Source organism: Scyliorhinus torazame, chromosome 3, assembly GCF_047496885.1.
Source record: "Scyliorhinus torazame isolate Kashiwa2021f chromosome 3, sScyTor2.1, whole genome shotgun sequence".
NCBI classification, from domain to species: domain Eukaryota; kingdom Metazoa; phylum Chordata; class Chondrichthyes; order Carcharhiniformes; family Scyliorhinidae; genus Scyliorhinus; species Scyliorhinus torazame.
The window spans coordinates 34,303,192-34,328,468 of NC_092709.1; the positions used below are offsets into that span (position 1 = coordinate 34,303,192).

Genomic DNA, 25,277 nt, shown 5'->3' on the forward strand with positions numbered 1-25,277 from the left:
GTAATTATAAAAGTGTGGTGTGAGAATGAGACATGCTGCACAAAAATCTTGTAATTACAAGTAAAGGGAATTTTAACATTTGCAACAAAACAAATCTAACAGAAAAGCAAAACACAACCAATCCTGGAAATCTAAAATATAAATAGCAGAAAATACCAGAAATACTCAATCGATCTGATATTATCTGTTTCAAGTTGACGGGCTTTATATAAAATTATCAGATGTAGTTCCTATGCAAGTATAAATCTGCACTTTTCAGAGCACAATCAACCCATTTGAAATTTTAATTTTCACAAACACAAAATACTTGCAGATGGATCTGTAGGGAGGCCTCATGATGTGATGGTAGCATCCCTACCTCTAAGCCAGAAAGCTCTGGGTTTGAAGTCCACTTTGGGACTTGATGGCCATGGAAAGGTTGGTTCACAAAGTGTCGAAACAGATTGATTATCAACCTGTAAGTCCTCCCAATATGCCTGTAGCAGGTGGTAAGAGCCTCTTGGTCAACCATAACTGTGTGCGAGCTGCAATGTAACAGCCTCCATACGTTAAAAGACTACACATACAGGTCCTTGCCCTGGGATGTACTCTGACAACCATTCTCCCTGCTTCGAGGGACTACCAGAAAGAAAGATAGTGGGAGAGAGAAACAGAGAGAGAGAGAGAGAGAGAGAGAGTGTCTCTCAGTCACAGAGTAGTTTGAATCAAGAAAGCATAACAAAGAAAATGTATCATGTATACTTAGAAGAGTACTACAAAAAAGTAGATTATGAATGCAGTTACAAAATGTTTGATTTTTAACTGAATATTGAAATATATTTACATGTAAATTAACCAATGACAACATAGGAACTGGTGTAGGTCACTTAGTCCCTTCAACCTGTTCCACCATTTAACTAAATCATTTTTGGTTCTGTAACCGAATATCCCTGGCCTACAGAAAGCTATCAAGCTTTGAACTATCCTCAACAGCTTCAGGAAGGAGAGATTGCTAGATTTCCACTACACTTCACGCGAAAAATAAAATTCCTGACATTACCTCTGAATGGCCTAACCTAGGACTTCTTTGCTTTGACTTAGTGAACATAGGAATTAGGAGCAGAAGTAGGCCCTGCTCTGCCATTCAATCAGATCATGGCTGATCTCTTCCTCGCCTCAAATCCACCTCCCTGTCTGTTCCCCATATCCCTTTAACCAGTTTTTTTACATATCAAAAATATATCTATCTCTTTGTTGAAACCATTAAATGACTCCGATTTCAAGGCACTGTGGGGCAGAGTTCCACAAATTCACCACCCTCTGCGAATAGTAGTTCCTCATCTCAGTTCTAAATCTACCGTCTCTCAACCTATATCCATTACCTTTAGTTCTACATTACCCCACAAGGGGGAACATTTGGTCTACATTTACTTTTTCAATCCCACTTAGTATTTTATACACCTCGATCAGATCATCTCTCATCCTTCTAAACTCCAAGTATAATCCCAAACTGTTCAATCACTCCCCATATATCAACTCTTTCATGCCAGGAACCTCCTCTGAACTGCCTACAATACCACCACATCCTTCCTCAAATAAGGAGACCAAAACTGGACACAATACTCCCGATGTGGTCTCACCAACACCCTATACAACTGCAACAACACTTCACTACTTTTATACTTGTCCTTTTGCAATAAACGCCAACATTCCATTTACCATTTTAATTATGTCATGGGAATGTCACTTTAAGAAATGTTTGTCTTCTCAAGTGGCTGTCGTGATGTAATTGTGTGTGTGGAGCTGGGCTCTGGCTCTGCTTTTTACTTTCGTTTTGAGCTGGAAGCTGTTTTTGGCTCTGAGTTTTAGTTTCATTTTCAGTTGTTTGGAGAGCTGCATTCAAGCCAAGGAGGTGTATTTTGGCCTCTCTCTGTGCATGCTAAAGAATGTCTGCAGATCACTTGATGATTTCAAAGTAATACCTGTTTCTGTAAGAAATGCAAACCTACTGTTAAAAAGGGTCTTTGACTTATGGATGTTGTTAGGAAAGTTACTAAGGGTTACCTATAGAGTACTGTATCTTTTTTGGGGGAGGGGGGGTATCGGTGTTGGTAGTTGATAAGATGTTTACTGTGTGTTTATAAAATGTTAACTGGATTCATAGAATAAACACCGTTTTTGTTTAAACATACTTTAGATCTCTGTTGCATCACACCTGTAAAGTGGACCCTTGTGCTCCCCATAATCAAAATCTATTAAAAGTTGTGGGTCAGGAGGACTTCCGGGTGCGGCGATGACCAGCTAAGTCGCACGTTTCGGCACTTCCCGTTTTAACGGACTTTTGGGCTCTTATCGGGAGCCCCAACTGCAATTTTCGAAGGCTAAACCCACTGTGAGGCGACGTAGAAGGGAGTCCCCCCGGATGTGAATGGACAGAAGAGATATTAGTGGCCAGATTGTGGAGGATCCTCTGGAGCAGCGGCAAAGAAGGGAAGTGAGAAGCAAGATGGCGGCGGAGGGAGGCCAGTTGGTATGGGGCCTGGAACAGCAGGAGTTCCTCCGGCGATGTGTGGAGGAGCTCAAGAAGGAGGTGCTGGCGCCGATGCTGCAGGCGATTGAGGGGTTAAAGGAGGCGCAGAAGACCCAAGAGAGGGAGCTCCGTGGAGTGAAGGCAAAAGCTGCCGAAAATGAGGACGAGATACATGGCTTGGTGCTGAAGACGGAGACGCACGAGGCACTGCATAAGAGGTGTATGGAGAGACTGGAAGCCCTGGAAAATAGCTTGAGGAGGAAGAACTTAAGAATCTTGGGTCGTCCCGAAGAGGCAGAGGGAGCGGACGATGCTCCATACCTTAATGGGAGCTGAGGCCCCGACGGGCCCCCTGGAAGGGGAGTGAGCGTACCGAGTCCTCGTGAGAAGACCAAAGGCAGGAGAAATACCTCGAGCAATAGTGGTGAGGTTCCACCGCTACAAGGACAGGGAGATGGTCCTGAGATAGGCGAAAAAGACACAGAGCAGCAGGTGGGAGAACGCGGTGATCCGCGTGTATCAGGATTGGAGTGCGGAGGTGGCGAGAAGGAGGGCGAGTTTCAATCGGGCCAAGACGGTGCTCCACAAGAGGAAAGTGAAATTCGGAATGTTGCAGCCGGCAAGACTGTGGGTTACACACCAGGGTAAACACCACTACTTCGAGACGGCAGAGGAGGCGTGGATATTTATTGAAGAGGAGAAGTTAGACTAGATTTGAGAAAGAGAAAGAGTGTTTGAAATGAAGTAGCGAGGTGGTGGCAAGTGACTGTGAATCAGATGGGGGAAAATTTTCTTTCCCCTCGAAGGGGGGGGGGACACGAAGAAATGTGGGCGCCGGTGGGGAAGGGGAGGGGGAAGGAGAGAGGGAGCTGCGCCATCAGGGGCGGGGCCGAGAGGGAAGCGTGGGCTTTGTTCCCGCGCTATGGAAATTGTGGCGGGAAAAGGGGGCGCAGGAAGGAGGGGGCCTCACATAATGGGAGGTTAAGGATAAACGGGGGAAGCCGAGGTCAGCCAGAGTTTGTTGACTTCCGGAAGCAATATGGGGGGAGCAACTAAGCTAGAGAAGGATCTAGGGGGGGGGGGGGTTAACTGGGTTGCTGCTGCTAAGGGGAAGGGGAGCTGTTACGGGAGGGCACCATCCGGGGGATAAGCGGGTGCGTGGGAACCAGTGAGGAGCTGGTCTAAAAAAGGGGATGGCTAGTCGACAAGGGGGGGGGGGGTAAAGAGCCCCCCAACCCGGTTGATCACGTGGAACGTGAGAGGGTTGAATAGGCCGATTAAGTGGGCAAGGGTACTTGTGCACCTAAAGAAGCTAAAGGCAGACGTGGTCATGCTTCAGGAGACGCACCTGAAACTGGCGGATCAGGTCAGATTAAGAAAAGGATGGGTGGGACAGGTATTCCACTCGGGCTTGGATGCGGAAAATAGAGGGGTGGCAATACTGGTGGGGAAATGGGTATTGTTTGAGGCGAAGACCATAGTGGTGGACAGTGGGGGTAGATACGTGATGGTGAGTGGCAGATTGCAAGGTGAGGCGGTGGTGCTGGTGAACGTATATGCCCCGAACTGGGATGACGCGAACTTTATGAAGCGTATGTTGGGGCGCATCCCGGACCTGGAGATGGGAAAGTTGGTAATGGGGGGGGGGGGGGGGACTTCAACACGGTGCTGGACCCAGGGCTGGACCGGTCCAGATCTAGGACCGGGAGGAGGCCGGCAGCGGCCAAGGTGCTTAAGGGCTTTATGGAGCAGATGGGAGGAGTGGATCCCTGGAGATTTACTAGACCAAGGAGTAAAGAGTTTTCCTTCTTCTCCCATGTCCACAAAGTGTACTCCCGGATAGACTTCTTTGTCCTGGGAAGGGCGCTGATCCCGAAGGTGGCAGGAACGGAGTATTCGGCTATAGCCATTTCAGATCATGCCCCACATTGGGTAGATCTGGAAGTAGGAGAGGAAAAGGAGCAGCGCCCACTCTGGAGATTAGATATGGGACTGTTGGCGGACGAGGGGGTATGTGTAAGGGTGAGGGGATGTATTGAAAGGTACCTCGAGATCAATGATGACGGAGAGGTCCAGGTGGGAGTGGTCTGGGAGGCGCTGAAGGCGGTGGTTAGAGGGGAGCTGATCTCCATAAGGGCCCATAAGGGGAAACAAGAGGGTAAAGAAAGGGAGAGATTGTTGGGGGAGATTTTGAGGGTGGATAGGCAATATGCGGAGGCTCCAGATGAAGGGCTATACAGGGAAAGACGGAGATTGCACACGGACTTTGACTTGTTGACCACGGGTAAGGCGGAGGCACAATGGAGGAAGGCACAGGGAGTGCAGTATGAATATGGAGAGAAGGCGAGCCGGCTGCTGGCCCAACAACTTAGGAAGAGGGGGGCGGCGAGAGAGATCGGAGGGGTTAGAGACGAGGAGGGAAAGATGGAACGGGGAGCGGAGAGGGTGAACGGGGGGTTTAAGGTATTTTACGAGAGGCTATATAAGGCTCAACCCCCGGAAGGGAAAGAGGGAATGATGCGTTTCCTAGACCAGCTGGAGTTCCCGAAGGTTGAGGAACAGGAGATGACAGGACTGGGAGCGCAGATTGAGGTGGAGGAGGTGGTAAAATGAATTGGGAACATGCAGGCAGGGAAGGCCCCGGGACCGGATGGGTTCCCGGTGGAGTTCTATAGGAAATACGTGGACCTGCTGGCCCCACTTCTGACGAGAACCTTTAATGAGGCTAGGGAAAGGGGGACACTACCCCCGACGATGTCGGAGGCGACGATATCGCTGATCCTGAAAAGAGACAAAGACCCGCTGCAGTGCGGGTCATACAGGCCTATTTCCCTTTTGAACGTAGATGCCAAGCTTTCGGCCAAGGTGATGGCGACGAGGATAGAGGACTGTGTCCCTGGGGTGGTGCATGATGATCAAACGGGGTTTGTTCAAGGGAGGCAATTGAATGCTAATATACGGAGGCTGTTGGGGGTGATGATGATGCCCCCACCGGAGGGGGAAGCGGAGATAGTGGTGGCGATGGATGCAGAGAAAGCATTTGATAGAGTGGAGTGGGACTACCTGTGGGAAGTACTGAGGAGATTTGGATTTGGAGAGGGGTTCATTAGATGGGTTCAGCTCCTGTACAGGGCCCCGGTGGCAAGTGTGATTACAAATAGGCAACGATCTGACCACTTCCGACTATATAGGGGTACAAGACAGGGATGTCCCCTGTCCCTGTTACTGTTTGCGTTGGCAATTGAGCCATTGGCCATAGCGCTGAGGGGCTCTAGGAAGTGGAGGGGGGTACTTAGAGGAGGAGAAGAGCACCGGGTGTCATTATACGCGGATGATTTGTTGTTGTATGTCGCGGACCCAGTGGAGGGGATGCCTGAGATAATGCAGACACTCGGAGTTTGGAGAATTTTCAGGATATAAATTGAATATGGGGAAGAGTGAACTGTTTGTGATGCACCCCGGGGAACAGAGCAGGGGAATAGACGATTTACCGTTGAGGAGGGTAATAAGAGATTTCCGGTATTTAGGGATCCAGGTGGCTAGGAACTGGGGAACCTTGCATAAGCTTAACTTGGCACGACTGGTAGAGCAGATGGAAGAGGACTTTAGGAGGTGGGACCTGCCCCTGTCATTGGCGGGCAGGGTGGAGGCGGTTAAAATGGGTGGGTGATGGTAGGGTGTCAGATATATATAGGGAAATGAGAGACGAGGGGGAGACGATGGTAGAGGAGCTGAAGGAAAAATGGGAGGAGGAGCTGGGGGAAGAGATTGAGGAGGGGCTGTGGGCAGATGCCCTAAGTAGGGTAAACTCTTCGTCCTCGTGTGCCAGGCTCAGCCTGATACAATTCAAGGTTCTACACAGGGCGCATATGACGGGAGCAAGGCTGAGTAGATTTTTTGGAGTGGAGGATAGGTGCGGGAGATGCGCGGGAAGCCCGGCGAACCACACCCACATGTTTTGGTCATGTCCGGTATTGCATGGGTTCTGGGTGGGTGTGGCAAAAGTGATCTCGAAGGTGGTGGGGGTCCGAGTCAAACCAAGCTGGAGGTTGGCTATATTTGGGGTTGCAGATGAGCCGGGAGTGCAGGAGGCGAGAGAGGCCGACGTGTTGGCCTTTGCGTCCCTAGTAGCCCGGCGAAGGATTCTACTTATGTGGAAAGAAGCTAAGCCCCCGGGTGTGGAGGCCTGGATAAACGACATGGCAGGGTTTATAAAACTGGAGCGGATAAAATATGCATTAAGAGGTTCGGCTCAGGGGTTCACCGGGCGGTGACAACCGTTCCTCGACTATCTCGCAGAGCGATAAGGGAAAATAGGAAAGGTAGCAGCAGCAACCCAGGGGGGAGGGCTCATTGGGGTCTTCAGGGGTTTTATGTGTGTGTTTATATATTAGTTATTTATATTTGATTTCACAAAGTTACTATTTTAGTTATTATTTCTGTTGTTTCTTATTTTGTTGTTGGCAGTTGCCTTTAGTTAGCATATTATTTATTTAAAAAACGATCAATGTATATATTATTACAAAGTTGTAAAATGGGAAATTTTTGTTTGATCGAAAAACTTTAATAAAATATATTTAAAAGAAAAAAAGTTGTGGGTCAGGTGAACTGCATGATATACTTTGGTGTTCTCTAAACACTGGCCCATAATAATTACATGCTGTCCCTGCATACCGACCTTTTGTGATTCATGAACAAAGACACCCAGATCCCTCTGCCCAGTCGCATCTTGAATCTGCTTTCCATTTAGATAATAATTTGCATTTCTATTTTTTCAGCAAAAATAGATGATCTCACACTTATTTACATTAAACTCCATCTGCTAAATTTTGGCCCAATCTCCTAGCCTATCTATATCCATCTGTAAAATCTTTATCTCCTCTTCATTGTATGCTTTCCCACCTATTTTAGTATCATCCCCAAATTTTGCTATATTACACTGTCCCTGCTTGAAGGTCATTTATATAAATTGCAAACTGTTGAGGTCCGAGGACTGACCCCTGCCCACCCCACTAGTTACAGTCCGAGAAGGACCCATTTACCCCGGCCCTCTGCTTTCTGTCAGTCAGCCAATCCTCAATCCATTCTCGTACTCTACTCCCCTTCCCCTGCGATCTCACCTTCTGGATCTGTCTTTTATGCAGCACCTTATCAAATGCCTCCTGGAAGTCTAGATACACCCCATCCACAGGTTCCTTGCTGGTTACGTCCTCAAAGAACCCAAGCAAGTTTGTCAAGCATGACTTACCTCTCATAAAACCTTGCTAACAATGGTGGATTGAGCTTTGTCTGTTGAAATGTTCAGTCATCTTCTCCTTCATGATTGATTCCAGCAACTTCTCGACCAAGGCGGTCAAGCTAACCAGTTGCAGTAAACATTGCAGTACCTGGTACATGTTGGTTTGACTTTCAACATCTGGGGCGAGATTCTCTGACCCCCCGCCGGGTCGGAGAATCGCCGGGGGCTGGCGTGAATCCCGCCCCTGCCGGTTGCCGAATTCTCCACCACTGGATATTCGGCGGGGGCGGGAATCGCGCCGCGCAGGTTGGCACCCCCCCCCCCCCCGCGATTCTCTGGCCCGGATGGGCCAAAGTCCCGCCGCTAAAATGCCTGTCCCGCCGGCGTAGATTAAACCACCTACCTTACCGGCGGGACAAGGCGGCGCGGGCGGGCTCCGGGGCCCCGGGGGGGGTGCCCCTACGGTGGCCTGGCCCGCGATCGGGGCCCACCGATCTGCGGGCTGGCCTGTGCTGTGGGGGCACTCTTTTCCTTCCACTTTCGCCACGGTCTCCACCATGGCAGAGGCGGAAGAGACTCCCTCCACTGCGCACGCGCGGGAATGCCGTCAGCGGCCGCTGACGCTCCCGCGCATGCGCCGCCCGGAGATGTCATTTCCGTGCCAGCTGGCGGGGCACCAAAGGCCTTTTCCGCCAGCTGGCGGGGCGGAAATTCGTCCGGCGCAGGCCTAGCCCCTTAAGGTTGGGGCTCGGCCCCCCAAGTTGCGGAGCATTCCGCATCTTTGGGGTGGCGCGATGCCCGACTGATTTGCGCCATTTGGGGCGCCAGTCGGCGGACATTGCGCTGATACCGGAGAATTTCGCCCCTGGTTCTCCCAAACATTTAAGGTTCTCTTAACTGGTACCAAACTTGAGCCTCTTATTCTTCTCCTTACAGTTGTATCTCTTTTGATCTATTGTTTTGCTCTCATGATTGATTTTGTAGATTTATCCCTTGTTTTACATTGACTATGTTCCTTGTCCTTGTTTATTTTGACCCGGATTCCTTTTAACAGTTTCACCAGCTGTTCCCTTTAGTGACGACTCCTTGCAGATTCTGGTTTGTGGAGTTTGGGGGTAGACACTTGAGCAAGTGAGGGCGCCACTCATGTAGGTTTCGACGTTTGGCTGCAAGGGGTTCTTGGCAGTGGGGATCGTGGTCCTGGTGAACAGTTGCTCTGCTGACAAGGGCAGATCCTGTCTTGGCACATTTCATAGGTTGAGGAGTGCAGCATAGTAATCAGTACGGTTCGGGCACATTTCTCAAGTAGGTGCTTGACTGAGCGTACTGCCCGTTCTGCCAGGCCAATAGACTGTGGGTATAGGGTGCTATTCGTAATGTGCTCAAAGCCCCATGTGCGTTCAAAGTTCCTAATCTCACTGGAGAAAAACTGGTGGGCATTGTCCATCATTATCCTCCGAGGGATGCCATGTGGGGCAAAGTACCTCTGAGCTTGATTATTCTTGGCAAGTGGTCGAGTTCGAATTTCTGAGAGTACGAGTTGACGAGGATCACCATTCCATTTGAAGATGTCACCCGTTATGAGTGGTCATGGGAGGTTAGGGACCTCATAGAATCCCTACAGTGCAGCAGGAGGCCATTCAGCCCATCAGGTCTGCACCGACCTTCCAAAAGAACACACTACCTCGGCCCACTCCCCAGCCCGTGCATTGATCATGGCCAATCCATCTAACCTGCACATTTATGGACTGTGGGAGGAAACCAGCACATTGAGGAAACCATGCAGACACGGGAAGTGTGTGCAAACTCCATAAATACAATCACCCAATCCGGAATCGAGCCCGGGTCCCTGGTGCTATGAGGCAGCAGTGCTAACCACTGCACCATCCTGTAGGTGCAGTAGCTCTTTGTCTTGATGCGGCCTGAGTACGTTGCATAGTGCACTTCCCTCTCCATGTCTGCATACATCGAGGGCCGGTAGAGGGATTCCTTAGCCCAGTATCTGGTTGCTTCCCGCCCTGGGTGCCCTTGGTGAAGCTGCTAGGTGTAGTACCTCTTCAGTGAGGTGGGGATGAAGAATCGCTGGCTTCGCAGTCTCAGTCTATCTTGTACGGTTAGTTCATCTCTCACGGAGAAGAATGTGCGGAGCTTGTGGCGAAGCCTCCTCGAGGACTCAAGCCAGCCTTTCATGATGACATTGTGAAGCTGTCTGCATGCGAGATCAGTCTGTAGGGTATCCTTGAGTTACTGGATTTGAAAATCGCTTATTGTAACAGATAGGCTTCAAATTAAGTTACTGTGAAAAGCCCCTAGTTGCCACACTCCGGTGCCTGTTCGGGGAGGCTGGTACGGGAAATGAACCCACGCTGCTGGCCTTGTTCTGCTTTACAAGCCAGCTGTTCAGTCCACTGTGCTAAACCAGCAGCGAGGAGAAAGTGATGCCATAGGCATGATGGCGATATCGTCCTCACAAACCGCCGGGTCAGTGGGGGCAGGAAGGCTCTGGAAAGGGCATCAGCCAGGTACAGCTCCTTAACGCATTTGTAGATGACGCCGAGGTGTAGTGTTGCAGCTTGAGCCTCATGTGCTGCAACCGTGCAGACGCAGTGTGAAGAGACTTTTTAAGAATAGTTCTGAACGGTTGTTGCCCAGTTTTAATACTTGGGGGACAACCATATGTGGTCATTGAATTTCTCACAAGTGAAATTAGGACAAGGAGTTCCTCGTCAATCTTGGCATAACGAGTCTTTGTGTTAGTGTGGGCCCTTAATGCAAAGGCTATTGGTCTGCCATTCTGGATGCAGACGGGCAACACGGTAGCACAGTGATTAGCACAGCTGCCTCACAGCTCCAGGGTCCCAGGTTCGATTCCTGGCTTGGGTCGCTGTCTGTGCGGAGTCTGCACGTTCTCCCCGTGTCTGCGTGGGTTTCCTCCGGGTGCTCCGGTTTCCTCCCACAGTCCAAAGATGTGCAGGTTAGGTGGATTGGCCATGACAAATTGCCCTTAGTGTCCAAAAGGTTGGGTGGGGTTACTGGGTTATGGGAAGGGTGGGGATGTGGGCTTGGGTAGAGTGCTCTTTTCAAGGGCCGATGCAGACTTGATGGGCCGAATGGCCTCCTTCTGCACTGTAAATTCTATGACAATTCTATGACAGACTGCGGCAAATCTGTGCTGCGAGGCATTTGTTGATAAGTGTATTGGTGCTCGAAAGTCAAAGTATTGCAGCATCAGAGGGCTAAGACTGCCTGTTTGAGTTTATTGAACGCAGTAGTGTGATTCTTCTGCCAACACCATTCAACATCTTGATGGAGGAGCTGTTGAAGAGGTCAAGTGACCTCATTGTAGCAAGGAATGAACTTGGAAAGATAATGTGTCATCCCAAAGAAGCGCATTATCTTGGGAATGGACATTTGTCATATAACCAGTCATATTTTAATCTGGGTTCACACCATCAGCTGTAAGTGATTCACGTAGGGAATGTGGTTGGCCCCTGAATCTGCATTTGGCAGCGCTGAGCTTCAATTGTACAGTCCTAATTCTGTTGTTGACTAAACAAAGATGTGCATTGTGTTCTGGCGTTGTACAACCCCAGGCCAGGATGTCATATATGATGATTTTGCAGTGTCGGAATGCAAAGAATTGCTCCATGCACCGTTGGAAGACCTCATTGCCACTCGGAGACGTCATAGGACATGTGGAGAAAATGGTATGTGCCTACCAGAGACATGAATGTAGTGAGTTTTGAGGATTCTTCAACCAGCAGGATTTTCCAGGACCTGCATTTTGCACCCAGGATGCTTAAAGATTTGGTATTGGACGTGTCAGCTATAACCTGTTCAATTGTCCTCAGAGGGTGATGAGTTTGAGCAATGCCTTGTTTAGGTAAACTGGATGGATCCAAAACCTGACCATGCCATCTTTCTTTACTGCAGCCACCACTGCCGAAACCCACTCTGTGGCCTCAGGTATGAGGGCATGACACCCAGTGTTGCCAGCCATTGCAGCTTATCGGCTACCTTCTGCTTCATAGCTCGGAGCATAGACTGGTGGTTTAGATCTGCGGCATTTCGCAAAATGGTTCAATTTGCCACATTTGTTACAGTGTTTACCAAATATCAAACAGACAGTTCTGTTGTGTGTGTGATGGCCGTCGCAGTTGGGGCAGGGTGTGCCCTGTACCGCGAAAACTTGTTTCCCGCATTAACTCTTTGCTGTTTTTATTTGATTCTTCATTCAGCATACATATGCCAATGGCTGACTACAATGTTAGATCTTTATTGCGAAGAAACTGCATGTGGAGATGATCACTATGGACCCCTCACACAATGTGATCTCTCACAAGCTCGTCGGTGAAGGTGCGAAACACACATTCTTTTGCTATGATTTTTAGAGTTGCAGCTGGTAGTATTAAATGATTATCTAGCCAATGTAATGTTCTTTATTGGCATGCATGCAAATGTGCTCAAACTTTTCAAGCAATATCTCAGGGTCCTCTTTCTCTTCCTTCATTTGGAAAATATCCTTATTTGGAAAAGATAAGATTCAAGTTTCTTGATGGCACTGGGGCCCACTATTTTAAACAAGATTACTCCTGCACCTTCTTCGATTTGACTGGTAGGCCAGCACCGCAGTAGATTCTCCATTCTTTTTCAAAATTTTGCTTAGTTGTCCGCAATGTTTTCATTGAACGCGAGTGGGTAAATGCAGAAAAGTCCCTGTGCCATTCTACCAACACCTGACACCATATAGAAGTGCTGGGTTCCAATGACTGGCGATCAAGGACTTGGAACAATAAAGAGTTCTTGTTAACTCTGAGCAGTTTTTACATGCGGTGTGTCTGCCCGTACTACCAACACGTGACCCATTATGTACTCACATCATCCCAGTGTCCACCCGGTTTACACTTCTTACTGGTTTCTTTGCTCTATTTGAATTTTGTGAGCCTTTAGCTTGGGGAAAGCAGAATTTTCAGTGCAGCTGCCTATGTCCTAAGTCAGATCACCTAGCATTAACATCTTAAAAACAAATTCAAACATGAATTTAAACATTGTATGATGCTTCTGAGGTGCCATAGGACACTCCTCTAAACAATGTTTGTAATGCCACTCCAAAGTTTTTGTTAATCTTTGGGTCTTGCAAAACATCTAATTTTAAAACTGATTTTCATAGATACAGATATCAATCTTACTGCGTAAACATTTATTTTAATGCTATTGGGTTACTTTATTTTAAAGTTGCTGTTTGGTACAGAACTATTACCATGATTTTCAAAAATGCCAAGTCTCTTCTGAAGAAGCGAGATGGCAAATTGTTAACCGACCATATGCTGTAACTAATCATTAGAAGCTGATAAATAGGCTTCAGTGACATGGAGTAATTGACTTTCCCGACCACATCAAGTGACCTGTTGTTAGTAATCAAGTGAAGAATTTGATGTGGCGATTAACATAAAATAGTCCCAGCGTTCATTAACGTGCGTCAAAGAATTTCCATTCTAAATCACCTGTGATGGCTTTCAAGCTCGTGTAATATTAAAGAAACATTTAATTGACTTAGTTTCCATCTGCCCCTCTATTATCACCATGGTTAATGTACTCTACTATAATTTCAGTTTGGTCTTAACTGTAGGCCATGTCCAGGTTTTAAAGCACCATTCAAAAATTACTTGCCTAATTGAAATAATTAGCAGGCCTGAAAATAGCAAAGTTCGATAAGCTGAGAATTGGTGATTGTACTTTGGTGTCGTAACTCGGATTGCTACCTGCGGATTTGGCCCATCATTCTCCACATGCTGAACTCTCAATTTGTTCCATGCTAATTTGAGTGTTATCCTTGACTTATTGTATTCAGCAGCAATGCAGGGTTTCTGTCCATTTACATTTACATTTGGAAAAATAGATGCTTGTTTAGAGTGGACCCCAATGCTGGCTATAAAAGTAAAATGTATTTAATTCTTTTTAACAAAGTCTCTAGATGAAAAATGGGCTTGCAAACTTAGGGGCAGAAACTGAATGCTAAAGAACGTTTATTTTAAAATAAATTGCCTACTTGGGACAATAAGCAATTTTCATTTCATTTAATTTCAATTCACGTACTCTGCACATCTTTTTGGGTTGTAGGGCTGAGACCCACGCAGACACGGGGAGAATGTGCAAACTCCACACAGACAGTGACCTGGGCCCGGAATCGAACCCGAGTCCTCGGCGCAGTGTTAAAGAATGTTTTATTGGGGCAGCACGGTGGCACAGTGGTTAGCATTGCTGGCTCACGCCGCCAAGGTCCCAGGTTCGATCCTGTCTCTGGGACACTGTCCATGTGGAGTTTGCACATTCTCCCCGTGTTTGCGTGGGTTTCGCCCCCACAACCCAAAGATGTGCAGGGTTGGTGGATTGGCCATATCTTTTTATTAAAACAGTAAAAAATATATACAAGGCCAAACGGTACAAACACTCATTCGGAGTGTTGGAGAAACAGGATATCTTCCCCTCAGTACCAATGTACGGGGAGGGGGGGGGGGGGGGGGGGTGAATACTCTGATTATTACCCCTTAATTGGAAAAAATGAATTGGGTACTCTAAATTTATTTTAAAAAAGAATTTTGTATTGCAAAATTGTGTAATACCTGGCTTCGAACTGAGCTATAGCAGATTGTAACTGTTGTAATCGTTTGTCTGACGCTTCCTCTCTCCCCAGTGCAGCTGCAGCATCCTCCACCTACAGATAATGAGAAAGCCGCACAGTTCTGAGATAAGCACAATTATTTTTAACAAGAGAGTGTAAGTCTCTTTGTTATGTGTAGTTATTAATTATAATCACATGTAATCCAGGAAACAAAACAAGTAGCTGTTTCCTCCCATTAGCACTAATGCTTGAAACCTCCTATCTAAATTGTCATGCAGGTCTACACTGGTTGATAGAGCATGAACTGAAATGTGGTTTTTGGAGCCACCAAGAAATTTCAACCAGATTTTAGTTTATGCTGAGGTTACAAAGCTAAAATTCAAGCTCAGTAATCACACCTGCATTGGCAGAATAGTGGAGATGATCCATTTACATTGGTGAGCATTCCACCAAATGCATACAAATAAGCACATGCAGTGCTTTTTTATTTAAAATTGCGAACAAAAGTTGCATGTGTCTATTTGCACACTGTAGATGTAGGTACAGCTCATTGTTGGAAATAACAGATGGTTACAGCAAGAGAACAAGTGGAAGGAGCGAACAAATGGAAAGTAATTGCTGTTTGCTCTATGGAAATTTAGAATGCAGCATCTTCTGGAGTGCAAATTATCATCTGAAAAAATTGTAAGCAAAAATAAAAGCAAATTACAGCAGATTCTGGAATTTGAAACAAAAACAGAAAATGCTGGAAATTCTCAGCAGGTCTGACAGCATCTGGAGAGAGAACAGAGCTAACGTTTCGAGTCTGGATGACTCTTCATCAGAGCTAGAGAGAACTGGAAATAGGATGAGATTTATACGTGTGTGCATGGGGGGGGGGGGGGGGGTGGTGGAACAGTGGGGCTGGATAGAAAGCCAGTGATAGCTGGAGGCTGGGGAGAGATTGACAAAGATGTTGTGGACAAAAAGACAAAGGGAATGTGGTGATCATGGCTGAGAAGGGTGCTGATAGTAACACATTAAGAGATCAGAATGTGTTATTGGCAGAACAAAGGTATACCTTTTTTGATGGAGAAGCCGGCATTGGACTGGGGTGGGCACAGTAAGAAGTCTTACAACACCAGGTTAAAGTCCAACAGGTTTGTTTGGAATCACTAGCTTTCGGAGCGTAGCTCCTTCATCACCCGATGAAGCAGCTCGCTCTAAAAGCTAGTGATTCCAAACAAACCTGTTGGACTATAACCTGGTGTTGTAAGACTTCTCACTGTACCTTTTTTGTGGCAGTGTGCAACTCTCAATCTGTGCATTTTATAATTAGAAAACATGGTTGGATTTGGCATGAACTGAATCAACTTTTTTCACTATTTATAGGGTATAAGTATCCAATTTAGTCACCCATGTTTAAAATGCAATAAAGTCTAATTCATTAGCACACACCAGGGATGTAACACTGGTGTAATTTTACAGCTTGTGCCAATTATCACTATATTGAACTACATCCGTTCAAATCCAGTTTTTAAAAAGTCAACCAACCCCTTGGATCTTCACTTTATGCCAGTTTAATAGCTGTACCTTCAGTATATTGGTAAAATAGATACTAATGGTGTACACTCCAACAAAACACTTGCTCTTAAGTCTGTTGTCGGAGGGAATTTCAGATTTGTTCAAAATATTATGAATAAAAAAACTAAGCCAGCTCAACAGTGTATGTGAAAATCTAAGCATGTGGCTGACATATTTCTGAAGGCAGGTGACTGCAGTTTAATTATATTCATACTGCCAATTGGAGGTTAGAAATGGGCCAGATGTCTGGGTAGAACTCAATTCTGACATGATGTAAATCTAACTCATGGCATTTAGTTTTCATTTGACCTCTTTTTCCACAAATCATTCAACTTTACTCCCTGCCAGGGTACAATTCAATGGGCACCAGTTTCCTTTCCGTGGCCATTCCTCACTAATGAATCCAAAAGACAAATTCAACAGCCTATTTTTCACCACAGAGGACATTGTGTGCCCAATTCCATTCTCACTTGATAGTTAAACTTGCCTACTTCCAGCATGTGCCAAGAGCAGCCATGTAGTTTTAAATTGTTGCCTCATGTTGACAGTGCCACAAATCTGAAGTTGTATGACCGTTATGCACCTTCTTCTTAATTTAAGTATAACGATCTATCGTGTGACATGTTCTGAATTCTAACAAGCTTGGATAAATTGGGTTTTTGAACCAGTTAAGTGGGACCCAGGTTGTCTATCTGGGAAGATGAGAGATATTCACATCTATAAACAACAGCCAGGGCAGCTGTGTTGGCATTAAAGAGACCGAGGGCCCAATCTAACTAAATGGGATCAGAGTCCCATAGCGAGCAGGTTTAGCCATGTGTTTCCCGGCGCTCGCAGCGGAGAAAAACACCCTATCGAATGCCCATCCAGTTAGATATGGGGCCTCAGCGGGGAACCCGCTCCCGAGGCCGTACTCAGTTCCGTTTTCTGCATTGAGGATCTCTGCTCGCCAGAATTCCTCAGTCCAGCGAGAGATAGGATGCCACTTTTAAATGGCGTCCCGGTCTCTCACGCTCCTGACGCAATCCCCAAACTCCCCCAACCCCCAATTCACCAAGGGGGCCCTTGCACCTCTCCCCCCCCCCCCCCCCCCCAGCCACACACACACGCATGCAGTGCAACCCCCCCCACCACCACCACATGAAAATTTCCAGCTTGGTACTACCAGCTGGCAGGGACACTGGGCACCATGGCAGTGCCAGGCTGGAACCAAGATGGCAGTGCCAGGCTGCCCAGGTGGCACCAGCTGCAAGAAAGCATGTTGAGGAAGGTTGCATCATCAGAAACAATGTGATGGAGATAGAGAAACTGGGAGAAGTGGATAGAGTCCTTACAGGAGGCATGGTGTGAAGAAGTGTAGCTGAGGTAGCTGTGGGAATCATAGAATTTAGAGTGCAGAAGGAGGCTATTTGGCCCATTGAGTCTGCACCGGCCCTTGGAAAGAGCACCCAACCCAAGCCCACACCTCCACCCTATCCCCGTAACCTTTTTGTTTTGGACATAAGGACAATTTAGCATGGCCAATCCACCTAACCTGCACATCTTTGGACTGTGGGAGAAAACCGGAGCAACTGGAGAAAACCCACGCAGACACGGGAGAACGTGCAGACTCTTTACAGTAGGTCACTAGATTTTAAATACCTTTATAAAAGTTATCAGTCTCTACAGGGATCGCAACATTAATGTGATCTTTTTATTCTTTTATAACATCATTGCAATGGTCCTATTCTCCGATAGCAGGCAGTTTGATAAAATACAAAAAACCTTAAAACCAGCAAATCAATAATGTTTGTGTTTCACTCAATTCCAATTTAAATGGAAACCACACTGCACATATATCAATGAGGCATTATGCAGTAATGTACACTGTAAGAATATCTGGATTATAGTTGTCACTTTGAAAACTTTAGAGGATGAGAACCGTACCTAGGAGGAACAGCCTTTGTTTAAAATAATAAATCCAAAACTGCAACATGCAATCTTCTGCTTAAGAATCCTTATTCATGGGGCAGCACGGTGGCGCACTGGTTAACACTTCTGCCTCACACCACCGAGGAACAGAGTTCGATCCCGGCCCCGGGTCACTGTCCGTGTGGAGTTTGCACATTCTCCCAGTGTCTGCATGGGTTTCACCCCCACAGCCCAAAGATGTGCAGGGTAGGTGGATTGGCCACACTAAATTGCCCCTTAATTGGAAAAATTTTAAAAAGATAAGTATCCTTATTCAAGATAATAGAAACATAAACCTTCTAGTCAATTTTCTACCTCGTGGTGAACATTTACATACATTTCTCTGCATGTCTTGTTGCATCCTTTGCATCATTTTGTTCATTTCCTCCACCTTCAAAGTTGCTGTCCGTAAGTCCAGTTTTGTTTTCCTGCACAAACAAAAGTTGGAACAAATTCTGGAACCGTTATGTGCAATAGGGCATAGATTATATCGATTAAGCATTTATTGAGAGAGGAATTCATTACAAAAGCAGGGAGATTATGCTTTAGTTGCACAAGGCATTGCTAAGAGCACAGCCGGAGTATTGTGTACAGAAGTAGTTCCCAACCTGTGATCCGCGGACCGGAATCACTGCAGGTGGTTCATGTGTCCATTGAAGAAAAAAAATCCATGAAAAAATGTTACCATGGAGAAATAATAATGAATATCTCGTATGTAGCATACCAATCCTTGTTAAATTATTTTCGATACAAGATTAATTAAATAGTGTGGCCAGAGGCAGATTTTCAATGAAACACACACGCTACAGCGCCGGGCCCTAGCCAAAGGGGCGACACAGAAAGATGAATGTTCATAGAATCATAGAATTTACAGTGTACAAGGAGGCCATTCGGCCCATCGAGTCTGCAACGGTCCTTGGAAAGAGCACCCTATCCCCGTAACCCCACCTAGCTTTTTTTTTGGACACTTAAGAGCAATTTAGCATGGCCGATCCACCTAGTCTGCACATCTTTGGACCGTGGGAGGAAACCAGAGCACCCAAAGGAAACCCACGCAGACACGGGGAGACGTGCAGACTCCACGTAGACAGTGACCCAAGCCGGGAATCGAACCTGGGACCCTGGAGCTGTGAAGCAACTGTAATAACCACTGTGCTACCATGCTGCACACTGTTGTGTGGAAACCTGAAGACATTGCTTTGTTACCAAAATCCATTCCACTGGGTATGATTGAATATTTCATTATTAATAGACCAGAGTTCAATCGGGCAAAAATGACCCTCTTTAAGAAGGGGGTGAAGTTCGGGATGCTGTACCCAGCCCGCCTGTGGGTCATACATGAGGAACGGGACTTCTACTTTGAAACGCCAGACGAAGTATGGACCTTTATTAAAGAAATGAAGCTGGAGGCGAATTAAAAGACACTTAAGCCTTGGAGAAGTACCGTGGTAGCGATTTTGTGGTGGTGGATTGTAAAAATTTAAGTAGCTCTATGTGAAATAATGGGCTGTGTGGATGGTTAAAGGTCGATTTGTCTTGCAGGGACCTTGTTAGAGGGGGGGGGGGGGGGGTGAATGGGCTTTGAATTTAGTTCTGCTTTTTGGGTGACTATTTTCTAAAGTAATTGTTTCTTCACTGTTTTTTTTCTGTTGTTTGTTTACTGGGGAATGTGATGCTTTTAAAATGTTTATTCATGTGGGGGGAGAGAGGAGAGTACAATAGGGAGGCAGACTGCTTGGTGCCAGGGGCGGGAGCTATCGAGTCAGCATGGGTCAGCTGACTCTCTGAAGCGCAGTGGGGGGGTGGACAGGTGTTAAGCTGGAGCTTGACTTGGGGGATTGGGTTTTTAGTGTTGTTGATAGGGGGGGAGCTGCTTTGCTGACAGGGGAGGAACTGTTACTAGGAGACAAATGGGAGGTCGGGAACGGCAACAGCCCGAGTGGGGACTTGAGGAAGCAGAGGGCGCGAGCTCGAGGCTGGCCTAAAGAGGGTGATGGCTAGTCGGCAGTGGGGGGGGGGGGTTGGAAAACCCCCGTCCAGGCTGATCACATGGAACGTGAGAGGACTGAATGGACCGGTCAAGAGTGCTCGCGTGTTCGCGCATTTGAGGGAACTGAAGGCGGACATGGCAATGCTACAAGAGACACACCTAAAGGTTACAGACCAGACGAGATTGAGGAAGGGGTGGGTTAGCCAAGTGTTCCACTCAGGATTGGACTCAAAGACCCGGGGGTTAGGGTTAGGGTTAGCGATCTTGATCCTGTGCTACCGTGGACAGCACGGTAGCATTGTGGATAGCACAATTGCTTCACAGCTCCATGGTCCCAGGTTCGATTCCGGCTTGGGTCACTGTCTGTGCGGAGTCTGCACCTCCTCTCTGTCTGTGCGTGGGTTTCCTCCGGGTGCTCCGGTTTCCTCCCACAGTCCAAAAATGTGCAGGTTAGGTGGATTGGCCATGATACATTGCCCTTAGTGTCCAAAATTGCCCTTAGTGTTGGGTGGGGTTACTGGGTTATGGGGATAGGGTGGAGGTGTTGACCTTGGGTAGGGTGCTCTTTCCAAGAGCTGGTACAGACTCGATGGGCCGAATGGCCTCAGTCTGCACTGTAAATTCTATGATCAGCAAACGAGTGGCATTCGAGGCAGGGAGAATCGTGTCAGACAAGGGGGGTAGGTACATAATGGTGAGTGGGAAGCTGGAGGGGGTGCGAGTGGTACTTGTGAACATATATGCTCCGAATTGGGACGACGTGGAATTTATGAGGCGGGTGTTAGGTAAGATCCCAGACGTCACATAACTTGATCATGGGAGGAGACTTCAACACAGTCATTGATCCGGAATTGGACCGGTTAAAATCCAGGACAGGGAGGAGGCCGGCTTCGGCAAAGGAATTGAAGGGTTTTATGGAACAGATGGGGGGAGTAGACCCATGGAGGTTTGCACGGCTGTGGACGAAGGAGTTTTCCTTTTTTTCACATGTCCACAAGGTATACTCTCGCATTGACTTTTTTGTTCTGAGCAGGGCGCTAATACCGAAGGTGGTGGATACTGAGTACTCAGCAAATGCAGTGTCGGATCATGCCCCGCACTGGGTGGATCTACAGGTTAGTGTAGAGAGAGGGCAATGCCCGCTGTGGAGACTGGATGCGGGGTTGCTAGCGGACGTGGCGGTCTGTGGGCGGGTTAACAAGTCCATCCAGAACTACCTGGAAACAAATGATACGGGGGAGGTCTCTGCAGCGACGGCCTGGGAAGCTTTGAAGGCAGTAGTCAGAGGGGAATTAATCCCGATACGGGCCCACAGAGAAAAGGTGGAACGGGCTGAGAGGGATAGATTAGTGGAGGAGATACTCCAGGAAGACAGGAGATACTCGGAGGCCCCGGACGCGGGGCTACTGTGGGAGCGGCGGAGGTTACAGGTGGAGTTTGGGCTGTTGAGCACAGGGAAAGCAGTGAAACAGTTGAGGAAGGCAAGGGGGGCGGCGATCTAGGAGTACGGGGAAAAGGCAAGCAGAATGTTGGTGCACCAGCTCAGGAAAAGGGAGGCGGCCAGGGAGATAGGTAAAGTAAAGAGTAGAGACGGCAATACTTTCCTGGACACAGCAGGGGTGAACGAGGTATTTAAGGACTTTTATAGTAAATTATATGAGTCGGAACCCCCGGCTGGGGTGGAGGGGATGAGGCAATTTCTGGATCAGTTGAGGTTCCCGAGGGTGGAGGAGGACCTGGTGGAGAGGCTGGGAGCCCCAATTGAGATTGAGGAAGTAATCAAGGGCATGCAGCCGGGCAAGGCCCGGGGCCTGATGGCTACCCGGTGGAATTCTATAAGAAGTTTTCAGAGCTATTGAGCTCACTGCTAATGAGGACATTTAATGAAGCAAGAGAGAAGGGAGTCCTCCCCCCAACAATGTCGCAGACCTCAATTTCATTGATCTTGAAACGGGAGAAGGATCCGGAGCAATGCGGGTCATACAGGCCGATATCTCTGCTGAATGTGGATGCCAAACTGCTGGGGGGGGGGGATGACAAGAGCAGATGACCTGCTCTTGTACATTTCGGACCCGTTGGAGGGGATTGGGGAAGTAATGTGAATCTTGGGGGAATTTGGCAATTTTGCGGGGTATAAACTGAACATTGGGAAAGCGAGATGTTTGCGATCCAGACAAGAGGGCAGGAGAAGAGACTGGGAGAGCTGTCGCTTAGAATGGTAGGGAAGAGCTTTCGATATCTGGGAATCCAGGTGGCCCGGAAATGGGAGGTACGACACAAGTTAAACCTATCCGGGTTGGTAGAACAAATGGAAGGGGACTTTAAGAGATGGGACATGCTCCCGCTATCACTGGCGGGGAGGGTACAGACCGTGAAAATGACGGTCCTCCCCAGATTTCTATTTTGTCTTTCAGTGCCTCCCCATCTTCATCCCTAAGGCCTTTTTCAAGCGGGTGAATAAGATTATTTTGGGCTTTGTGTGGGCGAGTAAAACCCCGCGAGTGAAGAAAGTGTTGCTGGAGCACAGTTGGGGGGAAGAGTGGGTTGGCGCTGCCGAACTTCTGCAATTGCTACTGGGCGGCTAATATAGCCATGATCAGGAAGTGGGTAGTGGGGGAGGGGTCGGCATGGGAGTGGATGGAGGCGGTGTCATGTAAAGACACCAATCTGGGAGCATGGTAACGGCACCTCTGCCGTTCTCGCCGGCCCGATACTCCACAAGTCCGGTGGTAGTGGCGGCTCTTGAGAATCTGGGGGCAGTGAAGGAGATATAAGAGAGTGGAGGGAGCATCGATTTGGACCCCGATTTATAACAACCACAGGTTTGTACCGGGTAGGCTAGATGGCGGGTTCCAGAGTTGGCAGAAGGCACGAATTAGAAGGATGGGGGATCTATTTATAGATGGGAGCTTTCCCAGCTTGAAAGCTTTGGAGGGTAAATTTAAATTGCCAGCAGGGAATGGTTTTAGGTATCTGCAGGTATGCGACTTCCTGAGAAAACAGGTGCCGGCCTTTCCGCTGCTGCCGCCACGGGGGGATACAGGATAGAGTAGTTTCCAGCACCTGGGTGGGAGAGGGGAAGGTATCGGATAATTACCAGGAGCTTTCGGAGGCGGAGGAAACTCCAGTGGAGGAGCTTAAGGGCAAGTGGGAGGACGAGCTAGGAGAGATAGATAGAGGCGGGTCTATGGGCGGATGCCCTAAGCAGGGTTAATACCTCCTCATCGTGCGCCAGGCTTAGCCTGATACAATTTAAGGTAGTCCACCGGGCACACATGACAGTGGCTAGGATGAGCAAGTTTTTCGGGGTAGAGGATAGGTGTGCGAGGTGCGCGGGAAGCCCAGCAAATTATGTCCACATGTTTTGGACTAGCCCGAAGCTTAGAGGGTTTTGCTAAGGCAATGTCCACGGTGCTAAAAACACGGGTGGTGCCGAGTCCGGAGGTAGCGATCTTTGGAGTGTCGGAAGAGCCGGGAGTTCAGGGGGCGAAAGAGGCCGACATCCTGGCCTTTGCCTCCCTGGTAGCCCGGAGACAGATCTTATTAATGTGGAGGGACTTGAAGCCCCGAGTGTCGAGACCTGGGTTAGTGACATGGCTGAGTTTCTGGGTCTTGAGAAAATAAAGTTTGCCGTAAGAGGGTCAACGTTAAGGTTCTCCCGGAGGTGGCAGCCGTTCGTCGACTTTCTTGGGGAAAATAAAAAATGTATTCCAAGGGGGGGGGGGGGGGGGGGGATTGTTGTTGTATGGTCGAGGTGTGTGAAGATTGGGCTGGGGGGGGATGTTTATTTTACCATGTTGATGTCATTGTTTTTGTTACTGTTATAAACATTTTCAAATACCTTAATCAAATATTATTTTTAAAAAATAGATAGACCAGAGAACATAAGTAACATGGAAAATATGAGACAACTGTTTGAGGTTCGAGGCCAAAGCAGTTTACAAGTCTTCATGAGTCCCATTTTCCGAGGGTGAAGAGAAATGGCATGACGGAAAGAAGAAATTGGTTGAGTTTTTCAGAAACCTCTAAGGCAGTCTACTGTTATGTTTGCAAATGATTCCCTGACCCTAGTAAAGGGAAACAATCATTTGTCGATGGGTACTCTAACTGAAGAATGTTGGAAGAGATATTGTTGATCATGAAACTTCCGAAAATTATATTAAGGCTATGTGTGCACATGTTTAAAGATGTAAATTATCTGGAAGAATTGATTCTGTGTTATCGTCTCAGTTTGAAAAGGAGTATTTTTATTGGAGGAAAGTATTTGTCGCCAGTCAAATTGCTGTCTTCCTTGAGACTACCTCAAAGAGGACATGACGAGTCACAAGTGTCAAGTCGAAAGGTAATTTTTTAGCCTGCTCGAATATCGCGGTGAATTTGATGAGCTTTTCAAAGAGCATTTGAAAAGTTATCAATATTGTGGCTAAGGGAAGACCAACCTTTTAACGCACTTAACCTACGATGACTTCATCACTATAATGGCAGAGTGGCTCAGAAACCAATTCACTAATGAAGTGAAAGATGTCCAATACTGTGCCATAATAGTTGATGCAACGTCAGATGTGAGTTATGTGGACAAATTAACATTAATTTTAAGATATGCGACCAGCGATGGGGAAGTGGCATAGCGATTTCCTGGTTTTGTCCAGCTACAATCCCACATTTCTGGGTGCTAAGAGGCAAAGGTTTTGGATATCATTTAAAATTTAGGTTTGGAAATAAAAAATTGGTGTGGGAAGAGCTTTGATAATGCCGCAAATATGGCTGGAAAATATTCAGATCCACAAGCAAGATGGAACAATGAAGCCTTGAATTTAATCTGCAATGCAGCAGCTGAATTGTGTGAGACGGGCATACATTTTTTGACTTTGTTCAAAACTTGTATGCTTTCTTTTTGGTTTCCATGCATCGGTGGAATATGCTGCAATCACGCTTGGAGCAGGCATATGGAAAACATTTAACAGTCAAAAGAATTTGTGAAACGGGTTGTCCGCTCAAGCAGATGCTGTTCTGGATTTTGACACTGAACTTTGTCAATATAAAGGAAAGCTTAACAGACATAGCCACATCAAATTCAGAGAAACCAGGGGCAAAATTCTCTATTCGGGAAACCATGTTCTCCCGTCGGAGCTGAATTGCATCTTATTTGTGCTCCCATAGTAGCGCAGAACGAGAAGTGATTCCCAATCCTTCACCATGCAGATTTATGCCTAGCGAGGTTTCTGAGGGAGTCCATTTTGAGCGGGCGGCCAGAGAGCAAGGTCCTGCAGTTGTCCACATCCCCCACCCACATCACAATTCAGCCTCCCATTTCAAACAGAGTTAAGTGCTGTCAATTATTTTCAGCTCACCACTTCAAAATCACTCGAGTGTGGAGGAAGGTGATTGGAAACATTTAATTCTG

General features: G+C 47.3%; 1 protein-coding gene across 4 annotated transcripts in view; it reads right to left on the bottom strand.

Moving 5' to 3' along the window:
• Window positions 1-25,277, bottom strand: part of sclt1 (sodium channel and clathrin linker 1) — a 155,492-nt gene that overhangs the window by 65,977 nt on the left and 64,238 nt on the right. For all 4 annotated transcript variants that reach the window (XR_011940101.1, XM_072495564.1, XM_072495565.1 and 1 more), the window contains 2 exons: window positions 18,221-18,311; window positions 14,372-14,463 (listed from right to left, as the gene is read on the bottom strand). Coding sequence is in view for 3 of the 4 variants with exons in the window: in XM_072495564.1 (XP_072351665.1) it covers window positions 14,372-14,463; window positions 18,221-18,311 (183 nt within the window). In the remaining variant the exon portion in view is untranslated. The remainder of the gene's footprint in view (window positions 1-14,371; window positions 14,464-18,220; window positions 18,312-25,277) is intronic.